General features: G+C 41.5%; 1 protein-coding gene across 3 annotated transcripts in view; it reads left to right on the top strand.

The window, feature by feature from the left end:
* tjp2a (tight junction protein 2a (zona occludens 2)) overlaps window positions 1–26,369 on the top strand; it is a 110,912-nt gene that overhangs the window by 5,565 nt on the left and 78,978 nt on the right. For 2 of the 3 annotated variants that reach the window (XM_078395380.1, XM_078395358.1), the window contains exon 1: window positions 5,235–5,450. The exons of the other annotated variant lie outside the window; for it this stretch is intronic. Coding sequence is in view for 1 of the 2 variants with exons in the window: in XM_078395358.1 (XP_078251484.1) it covers window positions 5,430–5,450 (21 nt within the window). In the remaining variant the exon portion in view is untranslated. Of the gene's footprint in view, window positions 1–5,234; window positions 5,451–26,369 lie in introns of those variants that run through there. 3 annotated transcript variants of the gene reach the window in all.

Here is a 26,369-nt window from a genome sequence, read left to right as displayed (position 1 = left end):
GATTCAGTCCCAGATGCAACCCACCGTTTCAATCAACTTTATTGATTTGCATTAAAGCCTGGCAGTGATTTGTCAATATATTGTCTGATAGTGACCTAGAATAATAACCTCTGGACTTTGCTGCATTTTAAATTTAAAAAAAGTGTCTTTAGCGTTCAGCACCTTTCACCAGAGCTGTTGCCCCACGGCACCAAATTCAATCCTGACTAAGTTGCTGTCAATGGAGAGTTTGCACAGAGGTTTTCATCAGTTTCCTCTCGTCCTAAAAATGGACAAGTTGGGGGGTTAATTGGCCATTGCACATTATCCTTGGTATGTAGGTGAGTGGTAGAATATGGAAGGAGTTTGAGAAAGTGGAGAGAATAAAAATGGAATTCGTTTTGAACTAGTGTAGATGGTCAGGATGACCTCAGTGGGCCGAAGGGCCTGTTTCCATCCTACAGCACCGACACCTCAAACACAGTGTCTATGTTGAATACCATCTGGATCTTTTAAAAATGAGCTAACCTCAAAGTATGCGTTTAAAAGAACAAGTATTCTGCCGATTTGATTTTTTTTTACACACGTTCTGCATTGGGTCATGGGAACTGTGCTACACCTACGGTGCAAGTTCAGTTCAACTTTTGGGTGTGAGTGAATTGGCAAGTCTTTCAGGTACTGTTCACTTCATGAATCAGTTATGAAGTGCCTGCTTGGAAATATGTACATTGGCAACCGTGGAAGACGAATGGTGTGGAAAAGGTTCATGATGGTCCCAGATAACATTTACAGCGGATCAGGAAGCATTTCTGGAGAAAAGGAATAGTAACATTTTGGGTCGAAACCCTGCTTCAGTTTGTCTTCAGTTTAAACCATATCTGCAGTTCCTTCCTAACATTCACACCTAGATTGGCTGGCATGCATTCTGGGTTCCTCTCAACTGCTGCTGAGTAAAGATAAATAGCAATGCCATTGCAAAGTAAGCAGATTGCCCTGGGCTGTTGCTTTTGGTAGCAATATTCTGGTTTTGGACCTTGTGCCAGAGCCTGCACCTCTTTTCTGATTCAAAACATGATTTACTCAAGAGTGTGCAAACATCTGATAAAATTGAGAATTTAATGTTCATATCATTACCCAAACGGAGTATGAGTTGTTCCTCCATTTTGCGTGGGGCCTCACGCTGGCAATGGAGGAGGCCTAGGACTGAAAGGCAAGTATGGGAAGGAGAGTTAAAATGGTTAGCAAAAGGAAGATCCAGCAGGCCTTGGTGGACTGAGCACTGGTTTGGAAAACGGTCACCAAATCCACACTTGGTCTCGCTGAAGTAAAGGAGGCTACACCAGGACCACACCAGATCACTCATGTAGTAAATGAGGTTAGAGTAGGTGCACATGAACCAAAATTGTAGTTAGGCATGGTCTGTTGAGCGAAAAGCTGAAGTAATGTACCAGATCCTTTAATTCAAGCCAGAATGTCAATTCTTTTTCTAGCTTAATAGATATTGCCTGACCTGTTGATTGATTCCACCATTTTGAATTTTTTATTCCTGATTTTCAGCATGTGCAGTATTTACTACCTGAATGTTGAAAGTCTTCTTTGGATGGCTGACTATCAATCAAACTACTTTGTTCAATACTATGTATAGTTCTCTTGTAAATAACAGTGGCGTGGTGTTTCATCAAAAATCCCTGGAATCACAGTAACTTTCGCAGATTTTTAACACTGGATCAAATCCAGAGTTTCCCAGTCTAAGAAGGTGTTGCCTTTTTAGATATTAAACTGAGGCCTGGTTATCTCCTCTAAAATCCCCTCATTATATATTTTTAAAATCCAAGCGCTATTGTGATGAAGAACCTGCTGTTGACCTGTTGACCTGCTTATTTGGTGCTGTTCAGTCATTGGGCATCCTACAGGAAGCACTGCTGGGAAACAACACAATTAATATCAATATCAGCAGACTGCCTTGTCATTATGCCTTATTTGCGGGAGCTTGCTGAATGGAAATCTTCAGCCACTTTTCCTTATGTGTATTGAAAAATCTTAGATGCTAATAGCTGTAGACCAATCTTTGGTGGCAGAGGTTGCAGGTTAGGGAGGCATTGTGACATTATCCTTCGTGACAGTATTTGCAAAATATATTCAGGATGGCTTATTAATGGCTTTAGATCCTTTCTGAAAATGTGCAACCCAGGAAGAAACTTTGTTCATTGTGATTTAATTTCAGAATGTTTCCCTGGCTTCCAGTGTTTTGATCACTCAAACATTGCAGCGGCTTCAACAACATTGGGTATTTTGGGTAAAGCGCATGCAACATGCGTCCATTACCATATGCCCCATGAAATCATACTGGACAGTGACATACACACCTTAATGCTTTAAACCCCAGTGCTTCCATCTGGAGTTTCAATTAATGAGGTTGAATTTAGGACACCTCACTGAAATCAAAGAGATGCTGAGCTTGGGGTAGAGGCTGGATTTTCCCCTGGATAGCGAGTTCAGCACTTGGGTTCACATCACCGCTACAGTCAACTGCTAAAGACAGGATAAATTTCTTTGTTCAGTAGATTGAATCTTTGAAAGACCCCAAATACTTGATAAAGTAACTCCATAAATACTTTGAGATGTCTGAGAATTTATTATGAGGCTATCCTTCATTAAATATCCTGGACTGTCAGCATCCCGTACATTTTTTTTTACCAGTTAGCATTTTTTTCTTTTAGTTTTAAAGACTCTTAGATTTCTCCATAATACATATCTCTTTGGAGTTGTGAGATGGGGTTCAAAAACAGATACAGAATATTACAAGAGGAAAGTAAAAGGCAGAAGATTTATTGAAGAAACAACGTAACCAACAGCTGGTAAATTCTGCACACTTTCTTTTGTCCATAAAATTTACTATCTTCTAACTTATCTGGAACTTCAAGTCAAATGGTTGTAACATTAACACATCTTTAGCAGCAAAAAATTGTAACATGACTTAATGATAGAATACATCATATTTGGAATTAAGAGATTTTTTGATTATCTACATGTGGTTATAATACAAGATGTCCATTAATAAGATCAGATTTGCCTTAAATGCTTTGAGTGGAAAACTGATATGAATTTGCATTTTTTTAAAAAGTGAGCAAAAAAACTTTGGTTCTAAAATTTAAACTAAAGCACCAAAGCTGAATGCAGATTTTCTTTTAAAACGCTGTTTTTCAAAGTTGCTTAAGGTATCAATATTTGTTTAAGTTAAATATTATTTAGCTGAATATAGATAGTCTCAAATGGTGTTGACCAATACTGAAAGTAGCCCTTGCGTCAGGTTTATCTGATGTCACAGTTGTGGTCATTATCATTCTTTGTTTAAACAAGTCTTCGTCAATGTTCAATGTGGGCCAAGTCAATAATCCCCGAATTCCAGACTTGCCGAACAATTGTTTAGTTGTATTTTTATAAATTCAGTCCACTGTCCTTGAGCAAAGTCCACCAGTCGTACTGGTATCATTAGGTTTTGATTAGTCGAGTTTTGTTAAACATTTATTACAAGGTTTTCCTGATAATGCAATTGCTAGCATTCTTAGCTGCCTTTTTTTAAAGCTTAAGGTGATTCATGTTTTATTTAAACTTCATCATCCACAAATTATCAAGTTTTAAATTCTTTCACAGCATGCTGTGCAGTTTTCCATATTTCAAAGTGCAGCTGTGTCTCACAGTTGGTGTTGTTTGTGAAATAAATATTGGCCAGGGGAATGCACTTGTTCTTGATTTAGTGTCACTGCGCCTCATTTTACCATCTCAGAAAGACAACAGACACTCCTTCCATACCACCCTCAGACTGTCAGCCTGAATGTCTGTGTCCAAGTCTCTGATTCCAATTTGGATTAGTTTAGACCAGCGTCCAATGAAATTCTTTGCTCAAATCTCTATTGACTCCAGAAAATGTTGGTTCTTCATGTCACACAGTCCACATGAATATTGTCTCACCCCTCCGCATCTCCTGTGTTGGCAATTCCTTGCTTTTCTTTCTCTCTCAATGATCCAGCTGCAGCAGATACCAAAACACATCTTCACTGTTTGTCTCAATATCACATGTTACCAACCTTGGGGAGGGGGGGGGGAATTGGTAACCCCAAACATTAGTTGTAATCTCACTTTTTGGTTCACAGATGCTGACTAAACTATATAATTGGACCTTTTTATTATTTTTGCCCTTCTTAAGAAGCACTGGATGAAAGTCTTTTTTTGTTGCAACTTCAACAAGCTTACCACTTTTTTTTGGCATTTGTGGTTTTCATCAGCTTGAGTTGACAACCAGCAACCACTACCCACACTCAGACATAGCTTTCCTTTTTTGATTGGGACTCTCCTGTCCCCCTGTTACACCACTTAGCTGTTTGTAAAGGAAAAAAAACACCATTGGATAATGTTCATATAGCACCTTTAGACAAATCAAACCCAAGATTTTTCACCTGAAAATGATCCGATTTAAAATGTATGCAATCTCATTGAGGGGTTAAGACAGTTGACTAAAAAAGTGAGTGAAATAAATAAAATTTAAGAACGAGAGGGAGAGGGAGAGGCAAAGCTGCAGATGTAAGTCCTTGCCTGCCAAAGAAATAGCCCCCAATAGTAGAACAAGAGGTAAACAAAAGTGGGCGAGTATAAACAGATGAACAGGTTATTGGGGTTTATTGTTTGACTTTTCTGGTGGGTTCCCTGTCTGGGCTGCAGTTGGTCAGGCCAACACACTTATTCTTTCCTCCTCCACCTGTTGTTTTAAATAAGGGCTCAATCCAACACCTTGCCTGAAGAACATTATTTCCCTCAGCACCAGTAGGAATACTGTACCATGCGAGAGTTGTGCATTCAAGAGTCCAGAGTCGGCTCTCTGGAGAAGGAATTCAACCCGCAGCCATTCCGATTCAGAGTATTGACTCACTGCTGGTGGTCAGTCCAATGAATACCTTTGAGGTGAGACTGCGAATCCTTCTGCAAAAAAAGCTTTTAAAATTGACACAAGCGTGGGCTGTACGTGGAGCATTCCATTCTGCGCAGCGAGAGAGGGGAGCGAGGAAGAAGGTGCCACGAATCTACTATTTGCAAAACCTTCAAATAGAGCATGCGATCCAAATCGCCTGTAAAATTAAAATCACATATATTCGATATGGGCCCATGCGGTCGAAGTCTTGTGACGTGAATTATTTATTTGTCTCTCCTCCCTCTCCCCCTCCCCCCCTAACCAACAGTGTCCGGTCCTGAAGGTTGAATAAGAATGTTGCAACCAGCTGAGTGTTGCGAGTTTCAGGGAAACTCATTCAGAGCAGAGCAATAGTCAGGACATCTTCACCCAACTCACACTCTCCTCTTTTCGGGAAGGAACGCTTGTTTCTGCGGATCCCAGCCCGCATCGATGTGAAAGGCAACAGGGCATCCACTCACCATCGTTTCAACTGAGAAAAAAAATGCCCGTCAGAAGAGGAGAGGTGATTGTAATCGCATCATTTTTTGTAGCTGAATTCCTTCGTCCTTTTGTTTCTCTGCACCCTCCTCCCACTGCAATCCAACTTTTTTTAAACCGCGCAGTTTTCTTAAAGCTGTAACTCTTTTAGCAATCATTAAATTTAGAAACTGCGGGAAAACATTCATGCGATAATATGTCTGATATAGTCATCAGAGTTGTGCAACTGAAATAATTTGTGTAGAATGAAATGTCAAATGGAACCTAAATGCTGTACTTCGGCCCAAAATTCCGCGGTGACCAACGGGTATCCACTTCTATTGGTCTATGATTTTGGCATGGGTTTTATTTAACCACTTAAATCAACTTTCGGGCAATATACGTAGGCTTGGAAGATAAACAATTGGGGGAAGCTGTGAAGAGGTTTGTGGCTAATTGGGAAGCTTTTTCCAAGAAGCACGATGACAATAAGGCCTTCTGTAAGACTGGATTTATCTGAACAGTGGGAAACCACAAAGCTAACACGTGATGACATTATTGCCTTAAAACTTCTGACTGTGACTCCAAGCTCACCATCGCATCCAATGTTTAGTGACACAAGTGTTAAAGCTTTGCTGTGTGCGTTCTAAGCACATCTTTAATAGTTTTTTAAAATTGAGATAGTCAGTCTAGATTGGGATCGAAATGGTTAACATTTTTTCCCTGATCTTACAACCGTGTTTAAGAAAATCTGTTAGCAATGGAAGAACTCACATGACTCTTCTGTTGTTTGTGGAAAAACAATTAATGGATAACTAATTCCATGCGCAGAAAGGAAGTTGACCAGATTGGTAAGGTCTGATAGTTGTTTTACCCAGTACTTGCTTAATGCTCAAAAGGACGCAAAGTGCTGCCGAAACTCAGCAGGTCAGGCAGAAATGCCACTTGACCTGCTGAGTAACTCCAGCACTTTGTGTCCTTTTGTGTATTAACCAGCATCTGCAGTTCCCTATTTCTACTTGTTTAATGCCGCTTCCCTATTCTAATTTCTTGAAAGTGGAAAACCTCCACCGTCTAAGTTAGAGTGGAGATGGCCAACATTCAAATGAAATGAACATGCCACAAGCTCAAAGATATCTGCCTCTGCCAGCCAGGCATAAATGTGGTCAACCCAATTTTTGTTTTGGAAAAATGAAATCTTGAATGTTGAATATAACTTTTGACATCAATCTCGAGGCATCCAGTCTTGTGCTGCAGTCTTGTGTCGTGTCATCAGCTGTAAATAAACCATTTTAAGGCAACGAGGTTGTGAAAGTAATGCAAAGTTTTTCCCAAGGCCATTGTGGCAGATTTCTGCTTTAGTAAGTTGGAAAAAAAAATGTTTAATGCTGTAATTTTTTAACAAATTTGAATACATTGTAACATAGAAAATTTGTGGGAGCAGTTTTGATAATGTTTTGGCAATGTTTTGGCTTTTGCAATCCATGCATTTCTGGTCATATACAATAGAAATTTATTTTTTAATCATAAAAAGGCATGATACTGTCCTCTCATGGATTTTGTGATGGAGAGACATTGCACTGTAACCTTCTCTCTACACCCCCATTCTGCACAGGTTTTCCCCTCCCTTTAATAACCTCATAATCAATGTCCAGAAGTACACTACATGATGTATGTTTCCTGGCAACATCAACTAATGGATGGTTCCCTCTGTTGGAGTCAGCTGGTTTCAGGCAGGTCACAGGGCATCTTCTGCTGAGTTGATGGACTTTTGAGCAGCATTTCGTATCTACACTGTGTCTGGACTGAATTTCGTCCAATATTGGATGACAAATAAAGCTATCTTGAATCAGCTTGTAGAGCAGAATACCCAAGCTGTTGGCGATGAACCAGGTCAGATATTGTCACATCCTTAGCCATATTTTGCATGCAATGGAATATTTCAGCAAGAGTTGGATGAGATCTTATCCCTGTGATAGGTTGGGGGAAGTTCACTATGGTACTGAAGTTCTGAGTGTTGAAGAAATGTATGGAGTGGGGTAATTTTTGCCACCAGCCTGGTCACGTAGTACCTGTGAAACTGTACCTGTGAAACTGATTGTTAAATTTGTACGGCCCATTTATAAAGTCACTTTGTAGTATCGGGAACTGTCTGGACAAATCATTTTGACAGTGATGTGGGTAAGGTAAAGGAACAGTAAAGATTGATTGGAATTATAAATCCTACATAAAGCCTGAAAAGTAGAACATTTGCAGGCTGGTAAACATTTCTAAAATCTACAGGTTTTGCATTAGTCAATAATGAATTGTTTTAATTGGTTAATGCAGTGACTTGAATAGACATCAAGGGAAGTTGAGATGTTGTTTATGTGAGGGATTATTGAATGAATGTAGAATACTGTACCACAAATGGAGGTGGCCATATTAATAATCTTGTTTTTAAGAAGCACTTTCAACAAGAGTACAGAAGGCTGCTGCTAAGAAGGAAATAAGATTTATGTTCTCTGGGTTATGTGTCATGGTTTGATTTCTGTGGCATAGTGATACCTGAGCAATAGAATTATTTGGGAGTAAAATGAGACCATGTGACTTGAATAATCATTATAATTGTGCAAACTGAAACCAATTCATTTGGAGGTAAAGTGTCATATCAATCCTAAACTTTGTATGGAATTAAAATGATCATGAAGTCATAGTTACTCAGCATGGAAGCAGGCTGCTCCACCCACCAGCCCCACGGTGACACATAGCACAAATTTACATTAATCTCACTTCTATTTTCCCCATGTTCCCGACAACCCCCTCATAGTTTCTACCACTCGCCTACAGACTAGGGGCAATTTACAGTGGCCAATTAGCCTCAACCTGAATGTTGGGAGAAACCCACACAGTTACAAACTCGGTGCAAACTGCACTGGAGTTTAGGATTAAGCATTAGTCACTGGAGTGCTGAGTCACTCTTCTGGCCCTGCTGTAATGTTGTCTTTGGTGAATAGGAATGAAGCAATATAAATTACTAAATTTTGGCGAGTCTTTTCTTTGCCCGTAACTCATTAGAGTGGGCATATATGCAGCGCAACGTTTGCCCTGGGCAGTGGGTGTTTTGTTCAGACCGACTCCGAAGCTCTGACATGGTAGCCAGATAGATCTCCTATGTAAGCCATGTGTGTATTAATTTCAGTTTAAATGGCAGGAGAAGTGTTTAGGTTTTCTACACGCATTGCTGAATATTCTCAGCTGTTACACTGAAGACTAGATAGGCTTTGTTTTTGTATGCATCCTTGTCGGTGACTTTATTTCCCCAATTGAAATTTGTATCCAGATCTCTTATTTGTCAGTGCAACCAGCCAATCAGTAACTGGTTCTTACTGCAAATAGACACAAAATGCTGAAGTAACTCAGTGGGACAGGCAGCATCTCTGAAGAGAAGGAATGGGTGATGTTTCGGGTCGAGACCCTTCTTCGGATCAGAGTCAGAGGAAAGCGAAATGAGAGATATAGACGGTGATGTAGAGAGAGATATAGAACAAATGAATGGAAGACATTCCTTCCTACACAGTAACTGATTCTTTATCCATTGCCCAGAATTTCCAGATGAAGGTTTTTTGGCATATTGGTTGCAGTAAGCCCATGAGAGGACCTGAAGCAGGAAAGGTCTGTCTGCTAAAGTTGTTAACGGCAAGCAATGGCAATTGATATTCTGTGGGCTTTGAAGGTTGTACCAGAGTGATGTGGTTGGTGAGTGAAACCGGGTTGCAGTTTACATCTGGGTTGGAGGGAACTCCATGAGATTAGAATTTGCTTCTGGGACAGAAAAAATAAACTGCAATGTATTTTTTAATCTAATTGTCATTTTTGCAATATAAATTGGCAAATTCGTGTTCGAATAATTTTAATTTGATTTGCAAAACAGTGAACATTCTAAAGTCAATGATACATCAAGAAGTCAGACTGTTTGTGCATTTCCAGGACTTGCGAGGGCGGTTTAAAATTTATTTCAATCAAACACGTTATAAATACCAGCCATAATTTTTCTGGGTTTTAAATGAGGAATCCATTCTTTGTTGGTTGCCGATACTGAAAATGACTTTTGAGTGTGTTTTATTTTAATGTCTGGTTTTTATATTTCGGCAAGCTATTTCAACAGAAATGGAGACTTAATAACTTTCTGAATTTGTGTTTATGGATATGACTTTTAAGTGTCTGTGTTTGGTTAAGATGCTTAAAATGTGTTTTGACTGAGTGATTCTCAACGATATCCATTGTGGCCTTTCCCTCTGGTTTAGAAGAATGGTGTGTGATCACAGTGAAACAAAGATTCTTGGGAGGGATTGGCAGGAAATACTGAGTGTTTCCTCAGTTTGGGAGTCTAGAATTAAGAAGCAAGGTCTCGGTGTAAGAGTTTGTCCATTGAAGACCAAAAGGATTAGAAACGTCTCCATCCACAAGATTGTGGATTTTCTAGAGCCTGATGATTGAGTATATTCAAGGCTGAGATTGCTCGGATTTTGGATAATGAGGAAATTAGGAATACCGGGGTCAGCAAAGAGAATGGAGATGAGGTCAGGGACCACTCTTGATCTTGAGAGATAAAATCAAATCCCATCCATCATACTCCATATAATAGCACAAGACATTAACGCCAGGGCCACTGATGTTTTTAAATGGCCAGTTTCTGTGCTGATTATTTATTATTCTATAAGAATACTTGTACTCTATTAGATCTCTTCATTATTTTTTTTAATCTAAGGTTGGCCCAGTCCTTGTTTTCCTTGAGAGGAGCACAGTTTGCAGGCTTTCCTAATAGTTGTGCTCTTCATTCCACACATTGTTCTGCTGACATTGCAGCTGTGGTTAGTGCTCTCTCAACCCATTCCAGATTCATGCCTCGACTTTCCCAAGAATGCCCCCGATGCAAGTTTGAGCAGCAGCCATTTTCATGCAGCACTTTATCTAATGGCCCTGGAGGCCTGGGTCTGTGATGTCACAGAGCATCTTATTGTGAACTTTCTGGGGGTGGGGGAGGTCAATGGTGACAGGTAGGCAAAACCAGCCCTTTCTGAAAATGTGATGGCTTCAGGTTAGTAACTAACTTTAAAACAGGTAATTTCACACACTCCTGATGCTCAGTTGCATTACGTTTTTAAAATGTTGATACAGCTAATTGATTTGTGGCTAAGTTTGCTTCCTTCTGTCTTTTGTAAAACATGTTTCCATACTAGTTTGGACTTTTTTCTAACCTCGATATGTTTCAGCACTATGTGTGTATCATCCCTACTATTGCACAGTTTATTTCACTTATGTTTTTGTGTAGGAAGAAACGTAAATGCCGGTTAAAACCGAAGATAGGCACAAAAAGCTGGAGTAACTCAGCAGAACAGGCAGCATCTCTGGAGGGAAGGGTTGGGTGACGTTTTGGGTCGGGACCCTTCTTCACACTGAAAAAGGGTCTCGACCCAAAACGTCACCTATCCCTTCTCTACAGAGATGTTGCCTGTACTGCTGAGTTACTCCAGCTTTTCGTGTCTATCTTCACATGTTTTTTGTTTGTTTAGGTCTTCCATCTAATTTAATACTGAAATCATGTGATTTACTCAGATGCCTCCGTTAGGTGGCAGTTTTGGCCTTTTACTCATCAAGTTGGATCACTCCACTTTTGGTGGCACTTCCTTAAATTGCCATGGCCTTTAACTCTGGAATTCCCTTTCTATAGAACTCTCCCCTAGGCTGAACCTCTTTCTTCCTTTTAAGATTCTCCTGCAGACCTATCTCTTTAACCAAGCTTTTGGCCGGTTGCCCTAATAGCTCAATGCCAGGCATCAAATTTATGCAGCATCTTTAGTGTATCAGACTTTATATGATGATCACTGGTGTATTTTGCATTAAAGATGCTGTGTAAATGCATGCTTCATTATGAACTTTTTTGAGAAGTAAGGCAATGATATTTCACCTTGCCTTTCATTTCAATCATGGTTGTATTTTCAAGAAAAAAATTCATGTAATAGGTTATACAGTGCCCTCCATAATATTTGGGACAAACACCTGTTGTTTAATTATTTGCCTCTGTACTCCATAATTTGAGATTTGTAATAGAAAAAAATCACATGTGGTTAAAGTGTGATCAAATTTTATTAAAGGATATTTTTATACATTTTGGTTTCACCATGTAGAAATTATAGCATGTTAATAGTCCCCCCATTTCTGGGCACCATAATGTTTGGGGCACATGGCTTCACAGGCATTCGTAATTGCTCAGGTGTGTTTAATTGCCTCAATGCAGGTATAGGAGAGCTCTCAGCACCCAGTCTTTCCTGCAGTCTTTCCATCACCTTTGGAAACTTTTATTGCTGTTTATCTTTTTGGACCAAAGTTGTGCCAATGAAAGTCAAATAAGCCATTATGAGATGGAGAAACAAGAATAAAATTGTTAGAGACATCAGCCAAACCTTAGGCTTACCAAAATCAACTGTTTGGAACATCATTAAGAGGAAAGAGAACACTGGTGAGCTTGCTAATCACAAAGGGACTGGCAGGCCAAGGAAGACCTCCACAGCTGATGACAGAAGAATTCTCTCTATAATAAAGAAAAATCCCCAAACACCTGTCCGACAGATCAGAAACACTCTTCAGGAGTCAGGTGTGGATTTGTCAATGATCACTGTCTGCAGAAGACTTCATGAACAGAAATACAAAGGCGACACTGCAAGATGCAAACCACTGGTGAGCCGCAAAAATAGGATAGCCAGGTTACAGGTTGCCAAGAAGTACTTAAAAGACCAACCACAGTTCTGGAAAAAGGTCTTGTGAACAGATGAGACGAAGATTAACTTATATCAGAGTGATGGCAAGAGCAAATTATGGAGGAGAGAAGGAACTGCCCAAGATCCAAAACATACCACCTCATCTGTGAAACACAGTGGTGGGGGTGTTATGGCCTGGGCATGTATGGCTGCTGAAGGAACTGGCTCACTTATTTTCATTGATGATACAACTGCTGATGGTAGTAGCATAATGAATCCTGAAGTGTGAAGCCACATCCTATCTGCTCAGATTCAAACAAATACCACAATATTCATTGGCTGGCGCTTCTTCTACAGCAAGACAAAGCTAAAGCAACAAAGTAGGTTTTCCAAGCTAAAAAATGGTAATTTCTTGAGTGACCATGTCAATCACCCGATCTGATCCCAATTGAGCCTTTTTTGTGCTGAAGAGAAAACTGAAGGGGACTAGCCCCTAAAACAAGCATAAGCTAAAGATGGCTGCACAACAGGCCTGGCAGAGCATCATCGGAGAAGACATCTAGCAACTGGTGATGTCCATGAATCGCAGACTTCAAGCAGTCATTGCATGCAAAGGATATGCAACAAAATACTAAACATGACTACTTTCTTTTGCATGACATTGTGTCCCAAACGTTATGGTGCCCTGAAATGGGGGGACTATGTATTAACACTGCCGTAATTTCTACACGGTGAAACCAAAATGTATAAAAATGGCCTTTATTAAAATCTGACAATGTGCACTTTAACCACATGTGATTTTTTTTTTCTATTACAAATCTCAAATTGTGGAGTACAGAGACAAATAAATAAATGATGGGTCTTTGTCTCAAACATTATGGAGGGCACTATAATATTGGAAGCTTTTGATCAACAAGGCTGGGATTAATAATCACAGGAGTTTCATGGTTACTGAACCTGGGTGATGCTTTCTGATTTAATTCATTTCTTGATTTTAAACACTTGTACTATTTGTATATTAATTATAAAATCTCTTGTTCTGTTGTATTTACATTTAACAAAAGGCTGCACATCTCTCTGCAATAATTTGTTTACGTGTCTTACCTCTGCTCTAAAAACAACATAGCCAATATTTCCTTGGTATTTGTGGCATTAAAGAAGAAGCCACCGTCTCCGTTTCAGTCAATATAGGATTGGACTGGATCGATCTTCATGTATCATCCAGTGTAATTGATTTGTCATCCAGCCTAATTCTATCCCTGAAGAAACTAGCATTAAATCGTGCTGATCTCGTTTCTTTTTAAAAGCATGATTTTTTTTTTACCTCTACCACCCTTTCTGGCAACAGATTTAGAATTATTATTATTGTGAAGTCTGCCTGAGATATAGTTTAGTTTAGAGATACAGCGTGGAGACAGGCCCTTCGGTCACCGGGTCCGCACCGACAGCGATCCCTGCATATTAACGCTATCCTACACCCACTGGGGACAATTTTTACATTTACCAAGCCAATTCACCTACATACCTGTACGTTTTTGGAGTGTGGGAGGAAATCGAAGATCTCAGAGAAAACCCAAGTAGGTTAAGGGGATAACGTACAAACTGTACAGACAGCACCCATAGTCGGGATCGAACTCGGGTCTCCGGAGCTGCATTCACTGTAAGGCAGCAACTCTACCACTGCGCCACCCTGTGAAAAGCCTTTGTATATGTGCTATCCAATAATAATACTATGCATGAATAGAATAAAGCCAAACATAAGTGCTAAGGTTGTGTAGAGATTTACAAGTGGAAAAGATATTTAATAGATTGGAGCGATTGTATCAGATGATAGTAGATCCTTCTTTGGGCCCAGCATGAAGATGCTAGAGGCACCACTGCCCTCGTATGAAGTGGAGAGGGAGGGTGAATGGGGAAGAACGTCCTTTCTTCTCCTCCTCCAATATTTTAATATTTAACTTTAAATCTATGCCTCCATGTCACTCATCTCTCCACTGAAAAAAAAATTGATTCATTTGATAAATTCTATTTAGGCTTTTCATAAGGAGTGTAGGAAAATAACTGCAGATGCTGGTACAAATCGAAGGTATCACAAAATGCTGGAGTAACTCAGCGGGTCAGGCAGCATCTCTGGAGAGAAGGAATGGGTAACGTTTTGGGTCGAGACCCTTCAGTCTGAAGAAGGGTCTCAACCCGAAACGTTACCCATTCCTTTCCAGAGATGCTGCCCGACCCGCTGAGTTACTCCAGTATTTTGTGTTCCCTAGGCCTTTCATAACATTGTGCTCTCAATTAAATTTCCCCTCACCCTCTTCTATTCAAAGGGAGCAATGCAGCCTGGCCATTTCTTCAGGTTTAAAGGTCTCCAGCCCTGGCCTTCATGAATACTCACTGCACCCACTCTTGTCATGTGCCTATCACATCCTTCCTGTAATCACTAAAAGATTACTGCAAAGGAGGAGGCTAATCAACTCATTGAGTCTGTTCCAGAGAAAATGGGTCAATTTGAAGTTGCTGTGGTGCACTGATGTCAATGACTTCAGTAGTATGGATAGTAGGTCAATACATGGTCACAGAAGATTTGATCTTTCCACAGTCTTCTTCTTCTTCTGTCGTATGTCTTTTAGACCTGCAGCTCCGTTGAGGCGAGCCAGGCCAACGTGTCATCGTCCAGGTCAATCAGACCTCGTTCTCCATTCGGTGGCCGGTATTTGGGGCAACTGGTGACTATGTGCTCCATTGTCTGTGTTGGGTCCCCACACTCGCAGAAGGCACTGTCCACGAGACCCCACCTCTTCATCACTACTCCATAGTGTCCAACGCCTGTCCTCAAGCGATTGAGGGTTATCCACTGCTTTCGGGGCAGGTCCTGGCCAGGGACGTCCATGGGTTCACCGGTGTAGCCTAGATGGTTCCGCTGACTTCCACTGGTCTCTCCATCTCGTCTTGACCCAGGTGGCCTTGGAAGTGTCCACCGGTGTTGTACAGAGCAGCTCGTGGGCTTGCATGGCAAAGGGGCGCCGTGACTTGAGGCGCACATGTCGTGGTGTCTCTTTCCACAGTGTGTTCTACTAATAAATTGGGCTGGACCATCCTGGATATAGCCTACTACCTCCCTGTACTTAGTCTGATACAGATTTAGGAGGGGCGGGTGACTGAGTTGACCCTCCATATATTTTACACCGTAGGCCCTGAGACCCTGCCTCAGAGGAGCTTCCCAATGGCCCAATGACAGAGACTCAGTAAATTGAAATAAATATTACTTGCCTGCACCTTTTACTTCAGGTCAAATAAATAAGGCTGTTATCAGGCAACTGAACCATCCTACCACAACTAGGGAGCAGTCCTGAACTAATATCTATCTCATTGGAGACTTTCGGACTATCTCTGATCGGATTTTACTGACTTTATCTTGCATTGAATGGTGTTTGTGTTATTCCTTTTATCATGTATCTGTACACTCTGAATGGCTTGATTGTAATCATGAAATGTCTGCTGACTGGTCAGCACGCATCAAAAGCTTCTCTGTACCTCGGTCCATGTGACAATAAACTAAACTATAAGGTTGTGTAACTTGGTTCACTCATCCCCAGTGTAAAGCTGAGGGACTGGGTGCAAACTGGCCCATGGCATCTGTGCTGCTGCACCTTTGGACTCCATGGCAAGTCCAGTGGCAGAATGGGAGGTCAGTTATGTTGGGAGCTGAGCTCGAGCTTCTGTTCAGTTCACTGAAAGGGAAAATAGGAATGAGCTGAACAATGAACAGGAGAAAGCTGATAATTCTCTACAGAACTAGTTTGGTTTATAGATTATCATATGTACAGAGATACAGTGCAAAGCTTGTTCTGCATGCTATCCAGTCAAATCATACTGTACATGAGTACAATAGACCCTCTTCTGGAACATTCACTGCTATCTTGTAACTTCCAAGTCTTTGAAAAGTATGATGTTGGTCCAAAGAGATACAGACTTACGCAAGGGTTACGTCCCAGGGATCCTTGCGGAAGTTGGATGTTATGTGAGTCGGAAATGGAAGTGCTGCTGCGCACGCGTAAGTTTACTCCAACAGGGAGACCTACATGTCATAAGGAGTGACATGCAGGTGCTCTGCCGTGGAGACCATGCGGGACCATGACGGTGCTCTGCCGTGGAGACCATGCAGGTGCTCTGCCGTGGAGACCATGCGGGACCATGCCGGTGCTCTGCCTTGGAGACCATGCGGGTGCTCTCCCGTGGAGACCATGCGGGACCATGCCGGTGTTCTGCCGTGGAGACCACGCGGGTGCTCTGCCATGACGGCCATGCGGGAGCTCTGCCGTGGAGACCATGCGGGAGCTCTACCGTGGAGACCATGCGGGAGCTCTGCCGTGGAGACCATGCGGGAGCTCTGCCGTGGAGACCATGCGGGAGCTCTGCCGTGGAGACCATGCCGGTGCTCTGCCGTGGAGACCACGCGGGAGCTCCTATGCCAAGACCCTTTGGGGGCTTTGACGCCTTAAAGAATTGCTTGCTGAGGTGTGAGTTTATGCAAGTTGCCTGTTACGTAGGTCGGGGAGTGCCTGTATGCAATGTATCTTGTTTCCTTTGTTCAAGGCCCGGTGCCCTGGCAATGTTGTTGCCTCCTTCCACCACAGCACCGTGCAGCTGCTGCATAGACTCATTCGCTCACTCGGCTGATGTAGGGTTTCTTGTGGCCACTAACACCAACACCATGACCCACGGCACTGCAAACGTGCTGTCCGTCATCTCCAAACAGTCGCCTCTCCTCTTTTATGCACTGAGATTGTCATGTCCCACTTGCTGAGCCGATCGCAGAACTTTAGGACACTGAGGGCGTGGGAGGTGAGTTCACAGACAATTCACAGCAGCTGATGCCCCCCCCCCCCCCTTCACCTTGCACCGTAACCATCTAGGACGTAGCAACTACAGGTAAGTGCATCTCGATCCCTGTTTTTCATCTTTTGGCAAAAATTGTTTGACTTGAGTGAATGTGTTTGCAGATGTGCTCATTTCAATGTTCATTATTCTTTAAACGTGCCTATTTGTTGGCTGGGTGGAACTGCTTGTATTTATTTTGCAGAGTTTCCAAGTTTCAAACAAGCTCACATTTGCACAAGTCAAGTTCAGACTGGTTGTGAGTTTGATTTCCACCCTAAAGACTTCAGCAGAAAGCCCCAGGTAGATTTCCTTGTGCTATGCAGAGAGAGCACTGTTAGAGATTCCCTATCTTAATGAGACATTAAACTTAAGTCTCGTCTGTTAATTCAGCTGGATGTAAAGATCTAGGGAGTTCTGATATTTATACTTCCACATCCTTTAAAAATTGATTATCTGATTGTCAATATGTGACATTTTATGCAAGCTTCCTGTTCATCGATTGGCTGCCACAATCGTGCTTTAAACATTGGCTGCACTTCAAAAGTACTTTTTGTAAAGCTCTGAGCACGCCCTTGGGTATGATGTGGCCCTCTGTAGTGGATAGTCCATTTGGATTAATTTTGGTGTCAAAGATGGACACAAAATGCTGGAGTAACTCAGCAGGACAGGCAGCATCTCTGGAGAGAAGGAATGCATGACATTTCGGATTGAAGAAGGGTCTCGACCCAAAATGTCACCCATTCCTTCTCTCCAGAGATGCTGCCTGTCCTGCTGAGTTACTCCAGCGTTTTGTGTCTATCTTTGGTTTAAAACAGCATCTGCAGTTCCTTCCTGCACAATTTGGTGTCAAACACAGCTGCCTTGCCTTACAGGAGATTGTGGATTCAAGACCCACACTTCTAGTTTAACCAGATGTTATTGACAATCCTAATTAGTCTATGGCAAATGCTCACAGACAGCAGTGTGAGTATTTTGTTTTAGAAGTTTAATGGTTTAAACTGATATGGATAAACTGGAATGATATGGATAAATTGGATTGAATGGCCTCCTCTGCCACAAATGTCTGACCACAAAATTCAAGCTATTGTTCACTCCATAAGAGGGACTGTCTGAGGCAGTGTCTTGCGTGAGGTATTAAACAAAGTCCCCCAACTGCTCCATGTCGCAAGATTACAAAGGTATTAGTTTGTAAAAGTGCTGCGAATATAAATCCCTTAACCAAAATCATTAATATAAAAGGGACACACCAATGTGATAATGATCACATAGTTTGTTTGTGGGGTCTTGATCTGCATAAACTGGCTGCAGGTTTTCCTGGATAAATAGCCGCACATCAAAAATAACATTTTACAAATTTGAAGCTCAGAACAATCTAGACGCCACAGATGGAGTTAACAAAATATAATCTAATGATCTTTATGGGGCACACTGAGTTATAATAAAACTGGGAATATGAAGATGATTTTGGACGTACATGGATAGAAAAAGATTAGAGGGAAATTGGTTAAATGCTTTCGATGGGACTAACGTAGATGGGCACCTTGCATGACTTGGTTGAGTTAGGCCGAAAAGTCTCTTTCCCTGCTGTTCTGCTGCAATGCAAATTAGTCAATTTCTTGGCTAGACTACAAATCCAACCCGGTGTTCCTGGTGAGTTTAAGTTGACCTCAGACAGTTGAGGAAATCTCTGAGGATCCTTCAGTGCTTCTACTCTGGGGCTGTAGAAAGATCACAATCTGGTTTGGGAACAGCTCTGCCCAGGACAGGAAGGCTCTGCGGAGAGTAGTGCGTGCGGCAGAACTACACTATGGGAACTACACTCGCCCCCCCCCCTTGCAGGATCTATACATCAGGAGGTGCAGATCCAGAGCCAGCAACATTATGGGGGACCCCTACCACCCCAGCAACGGACTGTTCCAGCTGCTACAGTCAGGCAAACACCTCCGCTGTCACGCTGTGAAAACAGAGAGGATGAGACGGAGTTTCTTCCCATAGGCTATCAGGACTGTTAACTCTCATATCACCAGGGACTAATTTAATTTACTGTACTAATTTATTTTTTAGTATAATTTTTTTTTTTTTCTATTTTGTTTTGTAATTTAGCACGATCCGCAGGCGTTGCCACTTTCATTTCACTGCACATCTTGTATATGTATGTGACAAATAAACTTGACTTGACTAGTGACATTGAAGGACTGCTATTCTGAAAATATATTGGTTTTGTAGACTAATATTTTTTCAGAAATAAACAAAGATTCAGTTCCGCGAAACATATATATTGAAACATATAGATTGAAACATATATGAAAAAAATATATTTTATTCCATCTCTCAGCAATTCGCGGTGTTTTCCGCATAGTAAAGAATTAAATGTCCTTAAATAATATCTGGAAGAAACTGTTGCATTTTTAAATAAGCATTTTGACTAACTTGATGTTCCTCAGCTGGAGTTTCAGATGGCAGCAATGCTAGTGCAGAATAGAATGAAAACTTCAGCTCACTGTGTTCTATACTAATTATTTTTCCAGAACTTGGTCTTTCTATGCCATGATCTTTCAAATGCTCATCTAAACATTTCCTAAACATTGTATGAATGCTTGCCTCCACCATTCCAGCAGTCAGTGTTCATTTTCAACGACCCTCTAGCTTAAAACATTTGGCCTGGAATCATCTCTGATTTTCACACCACTTGACTTAAACCAATGCCCGGAGGTTAGGGATACATTTACTAAGAGGAAATGTTTCTATCTACCTTATCTATTCATCTCATCATTTTGTAGATCTCAATCACTGCCTCTTCCCTCATTCTTCTCAGTACCAGCCTTCGCAATTCAGTCTTTTCTTTCAGGCAACGTCTGGTGAAATCCTATCTCCTCTGCAATCACATCCACTATAATATAGTGACCAGAACGGAATAAATCATTGGGCTCTGGCTTTGTAGAGTCCTTCCATTCATTGTTTAGAGTCCTAGCCTTATCATTGCTTCCAGACGGTATAACCTCACAGTCTTTCTCTGGTGTATGAGGGGATATTGTAAGAGTTTGAACCATGCTGACCCTGCCTCGAGAGGCTTGGTTCCCCACATTGTTCTTGTCCATACTTTGCTGTTTTAAGCAGAGGTTTATCCTGGGAAGGTTGGGACCAGGCGCCTTTGCTGTGATGCCTACGTTTGAGAGTGGCTGGGCCATTCGTGGTCGCACATTGACGTTCACCTTTCTCCCCGCGTGGATTCTATTCTGCTCTGGGAGACCCTCACTTTCCACAGAGAGTCTGGCCTGTGGCTCTCACCATTTCTGACATTTCTATTTTTGCTGGCACTTTCTGTTGCTACCCCCATGCATTGCCGCCAATTGTTTTAACCTCGGGGGGGGGGTTAAATGGATCACCAGCAGGTGGGCCAACTGAGTGCCCAGATGAAAATAGGTGGGCTCCATCTTGCCCAGGATTCACAGCAACTGGGACCTCAACGCCTGTCATCTCGTCACCCTTTCTCCCGTCATGCAGCGACCCTCTGTGGCTCTGGTTTCAACATACTAGGAGCATGGAGAACCAGCAGGGAACAGACATCGCGACCTCCTCAATTCACTGTCGTACCGAGCACCACAGCCCCACCCGGTTCGGACATGCCCCGCAAAGAGTGGGTCGCCCTGAACCGGCTCCGCACAGGGGTCGGCCGGTTCAACACCAACATGCATTGTTGAGGGTTGCGTCCATCAGCAGCCTGCGTGTGTGGAGCAGACCAGCAAACAGCGCAGCACGTCATTTTCGACTGCACAGTCCTCCGTCCCCCTGGTGGAGGGGTAGACCTCACGGCCCTTGACAACAGCACATTGCACTGGCTACAGCGCCTGGAGGGCGTTGCATAATTTCTGCTGCCTCAAACGCCAGAAGAAGAATAGGTGGGCTGATAGCCCAGCATTGATTTGCAGTCTCGATGCCAAGTGTGTTCATATTACATAAAGGGACTTATTAATAAGAGTTTTCATTTCTGTAGTATTGTTTCAGTAGCTCAAGACATCTGGGAGCTTAATAGCCAATGCACTTTATTTTTGTTCAAAGTTGCATAAGAACTGGGCAGCCAATTTTATGCATAACAAGCTCCCAATACAGTACTTGATTATGACTAGCTGTTTAAATTATAGTGTATCTTGCAGTCCTTCAAATGGCCCAGATATTTTGGAGTTGGACATTGATGGAAAGTGTACATGGAAATCTGGAGTGCAGCTTCAACCCCAGCCCTCAGACTTCAAGACAAGATTGTAGCCCACTAAGTGATGGCTGACATCTCAATGCATATACCTTACATGAACTAAACTAAACATGGAGACAGAGCCTCAGTTATTTTTAAAGAATCTAATTTTAAAACTTCATAACTAATCCCATGAATCTATAACTGAAGCCGGTGTGGTACTTTTGAAGTATTAATATATAAAATCTGAAATGTACAATCCAATCATTTGTACAAGGCCCCATTTAGACCACGTTAGAATATTCTGAAGTAGTTATGGCTTTCTAATCTGAGATATTGGAATCTTGGAACAAATTCAGAATAAAGCCACAGAATTTATTCTTAGTTTAAAACACTGCTGTTGTCTATTTAGTCTTAAATGCTTGATATATGTTGGCAAGAATTTTGTGCTTTTTCATTTCTGCCAAGAATTTCCATGTTTTTCTTGGGGATTGAGTGTGGATTGCAAGAATCCGAGCTGCTCTGGGACAGGCTAGATGGAATGGCAGGCCAGGCATATTTACATACAGCTTCTTGCATCTTCAGGAAAATTCACTGGAGCTGAATTTATGAAAAATATATGAATGTTAAGTAATTAAATACCCTAAGCGCTACTAGATTTAGACATGGTCTAAACCTTTGTTCTCAAGTCTCTGGAATCAGATTTTAATCCACAGCTCTTTTTCTTCAAGATGAGTCTGAGCCCCTGAGCTAAAGCTGAAACAATGTTCTTGTCATGCATCCACTGTGTTAAAAATCTGCAGGCTGATGAAGTAAGGTTCACATGTTAAGATATGAAAAGGGTAAATAATTTACAGGCCAGTCAATCCTTTGAAACAGTTCAAGTTTAGAGGGATATATGGGTAAAATACAGGTAAATGGGACAGGCTTAGATGGACATCCAAGGACGATTTGGTTCGAAAGGCCTGTTTCTGTACAACATGACTCTATTTGTGACAATTTATCCTTCATTGGGACTTGACTGAAGTCAAGTGTCAGTATCTGGAAAAGGAAAAGATAGTTTTTTTGTATTCAGTTCTGTTTCCAGAGTTTGAAATGTTTTAAGAGAGCATACACGCTGTATAAGAAAGCTGAAGGTGGATAAAATAAACACGTTGGAGTGGGGTGGTAGCTGAGGGTGTGTGTATGGGGGGGGGGGGGGTTCGGGGGGAGCCTTATAATACTTCAGTCTGGTGACAATTTGGCAAAGATTTTGCAACAACCAGCTTCCACAATGCTACTGATGGGAATAGCGGAGAAACAATGAGAAGAATGTGAACAAAACCTTTCTTCAGCCTCTATTACCTGCAGAATATGGTGCCAAATGTGTGTCATAAACCGTGGGCACTGTAAATTGGAAAAATATTGGTTTACAAGGATTGGAAAATGTAAAGTAGGATACATTTGTCTTGGAAATTTGCTTATAAATGGCTTACTAAATAGCACCAACCCTTGAGGAAAAGTGAAATTGGCGACCATCAATAAAATATATTCCCTATTGGATTTATTAGTGACTTCAGGCAAAACATTATTGTCCAAAGAGTGGTCAGAATGTGGCACTTATTCTCACAGAGAGTGGTAGAGGTGCATAATAGAATGTATTTAATGAAAGCTGGATGACAAGCACAAGGGAGGAAGGGATAAAGGGATGTGGGCAAATGGGATTAGAGTAAATGGTCAAAAAGGCTGGCATGGTGGGTTGAAGGGTCTATTTCTGTGCTGCACAACTCTATTAAATGCTTATTTAGAGCATCTGTAATCAGATTGAATGCCCTCTTCCCACACTCTAAATTGAACATATATGGATTGTTCTGTGTATTAGAAATCTGAGAAAAATAAAAAAATGTGACCAGTTATGACAATGTGAAGACGTGTTTTGTAAGGCCTTTTTTTTGCCACTTGATAGGACCAGAGCATGCTAGTTTCAAAGTGCTATGCAAATTGTTGTGAGGTGTTTTCGTCACCATTCCTGCCCAAGCCAAGTGATTTGTACACTGCCTCTTTTGTTTTAAAAGCCAAGAATCTTGTTTGGAGCATTGAGCCTTTTCAAATGGCCTTGACACCTTCAAAGGCTTTGTATGTGAATCCTCCCCCAATCTTTTCCTGGATCCCCTTTGTAATTGTATTGTTTACTACCACTTTCCAATCTGACCACCGATGCTGTATTCTGCAAACTAATTTACCCCAAATTTTACTGCTTATGCCCTAATTGACATTACTTGTTCGCCCAACACCCATTTGCTCCTGGCCCCTTCTCCTTCCTTGTATTCAAATCTATTCATGTTTTTGCTCTGTAATCACCTCTGACCCTGTATCACTCTGCACTGTTCAAATACTGGTGTGGTGTTCATCCCCATTTGGCTATCGCATTGATGGCTCTGGCTTCATCCCCTAAACACTTCTGTCTCTACCTCTGCTTTAAGGTGCACCTTGAAACTTGTGCCTCCAAATGTCTAAATCGGCGTTTCTCAACCGGGGTTCCCAGGAACTCTAGGGTTCCGCGAGAGGTCGCTAGGGGTTCTGAGAAGAATCGTGATAAATAGTGGCTAATCATACGTAAATGCATTTTGGAGTCATTTTTGTGTTTAATTTCATGTTTGTAATTTTATTAAACACATACGGCATATTCTTGGAAAATTCTTTGGTATTATAATAAAGTCGTAAACCTGTTATATCATTTTAAAGTATAATAATCATTGGGAATATATTTAACGACGTCTATATGGCGCCAGTGTGAAACGGCCTTTTGTGGTCAGTGGACAGGAGCTGTATGTGACGGATTTGTGTATCATCAAGTGACTCACTCGAGTGTAGATGCATGCACAGTCTCCATCAGTCCTGTCTGTGCTTCCTAGCGTGAAGGTACAGACCCTCATTCACCCACGCTATTTAGTAATTTTTGCCCATCATTTAGGGATGTTCTATGAATTAAATTTTTTTAAGTGTTTATGTTTATTTTTGTTAGATTATTGAAAAGTTTGTGTATGTTTTTGTTAGTTTATGAAAAGTTTATGTGTGTTGTTTGCCTTATGAACATTAAGTTTATGAAAGAGAAAGAAAGATTGATAAAGATATATAATAATTCAAATACTGGTGTGGTGTTCATCCCAATAAAGATATATAATAATTTTTATGTAGGGGTTCCCTGAGACATGAAAATTATTTCAAGGGTTCCACAAAGGTAAAAAGGTTGAGAAACGCTGGTCTAAATATTTAACACCTGCTTCGAAGAAAACGTTACTTAACTGCAAATTGTTGCATCAAAATCCACCATTCTTCCCTGGAATATTGTCACTTGTAAATCTTTATTTGATTTTGATGGGAGGTTATGCAATCTGATTTTTTTACCATAACTTTCCAAACAAATTTTGTGAACAATGCTTTGCACAATTTGGCACAGAACAGCAACAGTAAGTGTTTTCTTAATGGATTCCATAGATGCACGTATGATGCATTAGTTGCCAAGAATACAAACTGTTCCTTAGTGGCATGTCAGTAAATGAAATCATTCTTTGAAATCAGACTATTTTTCTTCCCACCCCCTCCCCAGTTAGTGGCATTTAATTGAATTAGAAGATTAATCTTGAATTATGTTCTACCTCTCTTTAAAAATGATTTGACTTACATGGTGTTCTAATCAATAATTTGTCTATCTGCCTTAAAAATATCCACGACCTCCACAGCCCTCTGTGGCAATGAGTTCCACAGACTAACTACCCTCTGACTAAATTTCCTCCTGGCCTCCTTTCTAAAAGAGCGCCCTTTGTGGAGGGATATGGACTGCTGACCTTTTGGGTCGTGATCTTTAGACACTTTTTCGTGCTCATGATTGCAGCATCTGTAGTCTCCTGGGCTCATAGGCCTAGTCATATAACAAGTTTCCCATCATTAGTTTTGTTATTGATGAATTAACAGTATGTGAAAGAATGAAATGTATTTGAAGGAAGAGAAAGCGGATAGGAGGGACCTCATTGAAACTTAGCAAATAGAGCAAGATCTGGATGGAGTGGATACGGAGAGGATGTTTCCACTAGTAGAAGAGTCTGGGACCAGAGACCATAGTCCTGAATGAAAAGACAGACCTTTAGAAAGGAGATGAGGAATTTCTTTAGTCAGAGTGTGGTGAATCTGTGGAATTCATTGCCACAGAAGGCTGCGGAGGCAGTCAATGGATGTTTTTAAGGCGGAGATTGACAGGTTATTGATTAGTACAGGTGTCACTGGTTATGGGAAGAAGGCAGGAGAATGAGGTTGAGAGGGAAAGATGGATCAGCCATGATTGAATGGCGGAGTAGACTTGATTGGCCGAATGGCCTAATTCTGTTCCGAGAAACATGAGTTTATGATGATTTGCAAGGATACAATACAGGACATTCAATTGTTGTCATTCACTGTCCCAATCATATTATTACATTTGTTTACAATATTTACATTGGGTCAACATGGCATCACATTTTTATTCCCAAGCATTACTGTATTTCAAGGAGGTTAAGTACACAAGGTGCAATCCCCAGTGGCAATCGGACCCTCGACTCCATCCTTTCCCCTTGTAACTATTTCAGCGAGTGTTGCAAACGTCTGTGCACTCCGTCGAAGGTATTTATTCACAAAATGCTGGAGTAACTCAGCAGGTCAGGCAGCATCTCAGGAAAGAAGGAATTGGTGATGTTTCGGAGTGTGCCAGTCTGCAGTGGTTGGATCCAGACAGTTCCTATTAGTGGAAGACCAGCGAACCTCAGGCACACCAGAGATTTTTTTTAATCAGTGAGTTGATGTTCCAGCAGTTGTCAATGTTTATCTTTGAATGTGCTCCCAGCTCCCTGGAAAAGCTCATAGAGAACCTTGCTGTGGGTGGTTCTGCTGCCTAGAATGAACCTCAACAAAAGCTGTGGCATCACTTCTGGAGTGTGCAACCCAAACACATGCTCCTGAAGAAGACGGATGACTGCCTTATCTTCACCGTGTCACCTCAAGGGCAGTGTGTGATCGGACTGGGACTCCAGCTGTGCTGTGCATAAAGGCTTTTGCAGGGCGGGTCCTTCTTGCCTCCAGCAAAGATATTGCAGTGGGCTTCAAATCTCTGGTGATGATCAGCGTATACTCGGTGGGCTGAGTGGCC

This window comes from Rhinoraja longicauda, chromosome 3, assembly GCF_053455715.1.
Source record: "Rhinoraja longicauda isolate Sanriku21f chromosome 3, sRhiLon1.1, whole genome shotgun sequence".
Lineage (NCBI taxonomy): Eukaryota > Metazoa > Chordata > Chondrichthyes > Rajiformes > Arhynchobatidae > Rhinoraja > Rhinoraja longicauda.
This window is presented reverse-complemented; position numbering and strand designations above follow the sequence as displayed.